Here is a 3,570-nt window from a genome sequence, read left to right as displayed (position 1 = left end):
TGGTGAAAAATATGTGAATTTAGGCCAGGGTTTGACTTCGTGCGGATGGGGCCTTAAGGGTGGGAGAAAATCAACCATGCTTCAAATTCAGTCGGCCGTCGTAAGTTGTTCATGAGCAAATCCTGCTGTTGAAGCAGAACTAAGAGCATCTATGAGCCGATTTACTAGAACCTCACGCACTGCACGTGTACAAACAAGGGAGTCCTCTTTCTTCTTCTTCTTCTTCCAGATTGACGAGTTGAACCAGCGCCATATCTCGGTGCTTAGTCCGAAGTCTGGTTTTCAGACGTGCAATGTGAGCAGTTAGATCGCATAAGAGTGTTGGGCCGTATAGTGTAAGAGCATACATCATGAGCTGTGAGCTTATAAATAACCAACAGTTCCAAACCTGGGGTCGGTTTCTCAAAGCAGGTTTAATCATTTATTAGACATCTGGGATCATGGATCAGATCAGAAAATATATGTGCAGATCTTTGCTTTAATTATCAGTTTCATATTAAAATAGACTAACTTGTTATGGAGCAGCCAGTGCAAACCCAAGACCTTAATCCAAATGAACACTCTTTGGCCTGACCTCAACATGCCGTTCTTAAGGCTGAAGCGAGAAATACAGAGAAACTGCAGAGTGTAGATCAATAAATCTTTAACAGAATAAACTTTGACCAAAGCAGGTTGGCTTATTGCAACAAACATGTAAACAGCTCTCAGAAAGACTGCTTACATTACTAATGTCTAGACACTGTAAAACAAAGTTCTTAAACCTTTGCATAAACAAAATGAAAACCCTGACACAAGGATTTTTTCAGTGGCATAAAATTCAATTTTCTTCATTTTCAATATTGATTTGATAAAGTTTGCTTTTGTGTTGCAAATAAAATGAGCAGAATTTCCAGTCCTTCAAGAAAATGAAAGTTTAATGGAATGTGTGCCATATTTGTCTACAAAAATGTGCACCCAACTTCTTAAGCTTAAGTTTTAAATAAAAGTTATTTTTATATGTATATCAAACTTTTTCAAACACAATTTTTATCGTTCAATGTTTGCTGTATTTTTGCACCAAATTCTATGAGGGTGTAACAGTGTTTTTCAGGGATTACATTTTCCTAAGCTACCCTTATTTCAAAAATAGAGATCAAAATTAAGGAAAAACATGATTTTTATTTTCGTTTCTGGAGTTTGAATGGATTTTTATTTTATTTTTTTTTTTGCTGGGCTTTTTCTGCTTATTTTCACAGAAAATCACAATCAATTGTAACTCTGAATCAAAGCTAATTATGGCTTCTTTTGATGGTTAAAAAAAGGTGACAAACTTTCCGAAACTTCCCATCAAGCCTAAAAGCAGGGAGCATTTGATATGCTAACGAGAAAGATTTTTCAATTGAGTGAACTATTGAAATCACAGACATCAGGCAACAGTCAGCAATCATGCTGTGAGGGAAGAGCTTCACCAAATGATTAACTCTCAAACATATGGACGCTGCTTTCCTGGAGAAATACAAAAAAGCTTTTGGTAAGCCAGCCATTAGCTAACCTGCCAAACTTCACTGGCCTTCGTTGCAACGGTTCTTTTGTTAGACGTGATTCAAATCAAATTATAGCTTTTCCTCTTTCTTTACTTTTGTTAAGTGCAACATTTCTACCTGTTTGGGTAAAATAAACCTTAGTTCTCCTTCAGCTGGAAAAAACTTCTTCCTGCAAGCTTGAAAAAAAAAAAAAAAAACAATTTCCAAGTGCCTTCTATGAGATCTAAACCGCCTCCTGCAGAAAATACTTTACTTCTTTCATAGATAACAGGCAAAGGGACCAGGGAGAGTGAGCAGAGAGGGGAAAATTGATTGGAAAGCATGAACTGGCAGGCAGCGATGGCATGAAGCAGAGGCGACTGCTCAGGGAGTCAAGAGGACAGGGCAGAATAGAGTGCCGAAGGTGAGAAAGCACTTCTAACACAGAAACCGTCATTTTTGAACTGGCTCACCATCTTTGGAGGAATCGACTATGACGCCCTTGTGTTTCCAAATGATGGAGGGCGGCGGCGAGCTAACCACATCGCAGATGATTTCAGCGCTGTCACCCTCGTTGAACTCCTGTGGACTCGCTGCATTCACGAAGGTGATCTTTTCTGTTGAGAAAGGGAGAATTTTGTTTTCAATTTAAATTATAGCAGGAAAACCCAAAACATTACTTTAAAAACAAATTCTAATGCCAAGGTTCTTAGGCTAAAGTTATTCCAAGATGCACCTTATTTTATTTTTTTAATGAACTGTTTGATATGGAGTTAAAGGTTTAGAGGAGGATGTTCTTTTTGCGGGAAAATCATCAAAATAATTGGTCCTCCTAATTGTCAATCATTCTGGGGATGTGCTTATGTATAGGCGTCCTACGTGCTCGGCCCCATTTTCACTTACCGTTGGAGAATCTGACAGTGGAAAAATAAATAAACAATCAATCTTTTTTACTTTTTCTTTTCCCCTTGTGGTCCACTAAGGAGCTTAAAAATCATGGTAAAACATTAACATTTTGAACAACAACAGTTAACAATCTAAATGGAACAAAAAAAGGCTACAAAGAATCAATGACAATGTGAGCAAATAATGGTAATTATTGTTAATCTTTTTTCAAACTAATACGATTTCCCTCCACACACGCAGGCTGTGCTTGAGTGGTTCCTCTTCATATTGGTCAAGGTTCTCTATGGCAGGTTCAGCAACTGAGGGTACTGACTTCGTGATCAACCTGCGCCGTCAATCCCTGCACATGCGCGCGGTTCATTTGCAGTCTGAAAGCTGAAGGTAAACATGCTGTGGCTCTGACTGCAGCGCTGAGGGGGACTCCTGCGGAAGCGGGAGAACGGGGTTGGGACGCGGGAGGCGCCCCACGGCAGACACCAGGAAAGTCGCTAGATTTGTTGCTAGTTGCTGTTTTGAAAAAGAGTCGCTGCAGGGGTCTGAAAAGTCGCTAAATATAGCGACAAAGTCGCTGAGTTGGCAACACTGTCTCCTGGTCAGACCCTGTAATTCAGGCCAGTGGCTGGAAGTTGAAGGGGATTTTGCTGGGAGCTTTGGGGAAGTGGTCTGCCATTCGGCTGGCTTTTGACTGGGAAGGGCCATTTTGATTGGCTGCTATTGTGATTGTAACATCTATCAAGAATTATATAAAACCCAACTAACCTGTGTTCCTGCTTTAAAGTCAAAACCTACCTGGACCTATTAATGAGTATCTTCCATCAGGCTAACTGGTTAGCAATACAAGCTGATAATGTTTCCAATGGGACAACATCTTCACCAAAAATGGGTTGACCACCATTCCTGCATTTTAAACCAGATGCAACAGATCTAAGAGTCACTTGTAGCGATCACAAATATTTGTCTTCCCTGGTAGTGATGTTAGTATGCTGTGAGAAATGGGGTGAAACATCTCGAGGCTCCATTTGATGAATAGGACCAATTATAATAAATGCGTCAAAAGTGTCAGTGAAAAAATTTATTTTTTGGAAAAATGTATGTTTATTTCTAATAGTTAAAGGAATAGTACACCCAAAACATGATTAGCCTTCATTTTCTACTCACCCCC

At 39.6% G+C, this 3,570-nt stretch overlaps 1 protein-coding gene across 1 annotated transcript in view; it reads right to left on the bottom strand.

Annotated features, from left to right (window-relative positions):
- LOC107081855 (neural cell adhesion molecule 1-like) overlaps nucleotides 1-3,570 on the bottom strand; it is a 452,491-nt gene that overhangs the window by 130,415 nt on the left and 318,506 nt on the right. The window contains exon 4 of the mRNA XM_015370183.1: nucleotides 1,976-2,119. Coding sequence (XP_015225669.1) covers nucleotides 1,976-2,119 — 144 coding nt within the window. The remainder of the gene's footprint in view (nucleotides 1-1,975; nucleotides 2,120-3,570) is intronic.

Source organism: Cyprinodon variegatus, unplaced genomic scaffold (genome assembly GCF_000732505.1).
Source record: "Cyprinodon variegatus isolate N-32 unplaced genomic scaffold, C_variegatus-1.0 Scaffold43, whole genome shotgun sequence".
Lineage (NCBI taxonomy): Eukaryota > Metazoa > Chordata > Actinopteri > Cyprinodontiformes > Cyprinodontidae > Cyprinodon > Cyprinodon variegatus.
This window is presented reverse-complemented; position numbering and strand designations above follow the sequence as displayed.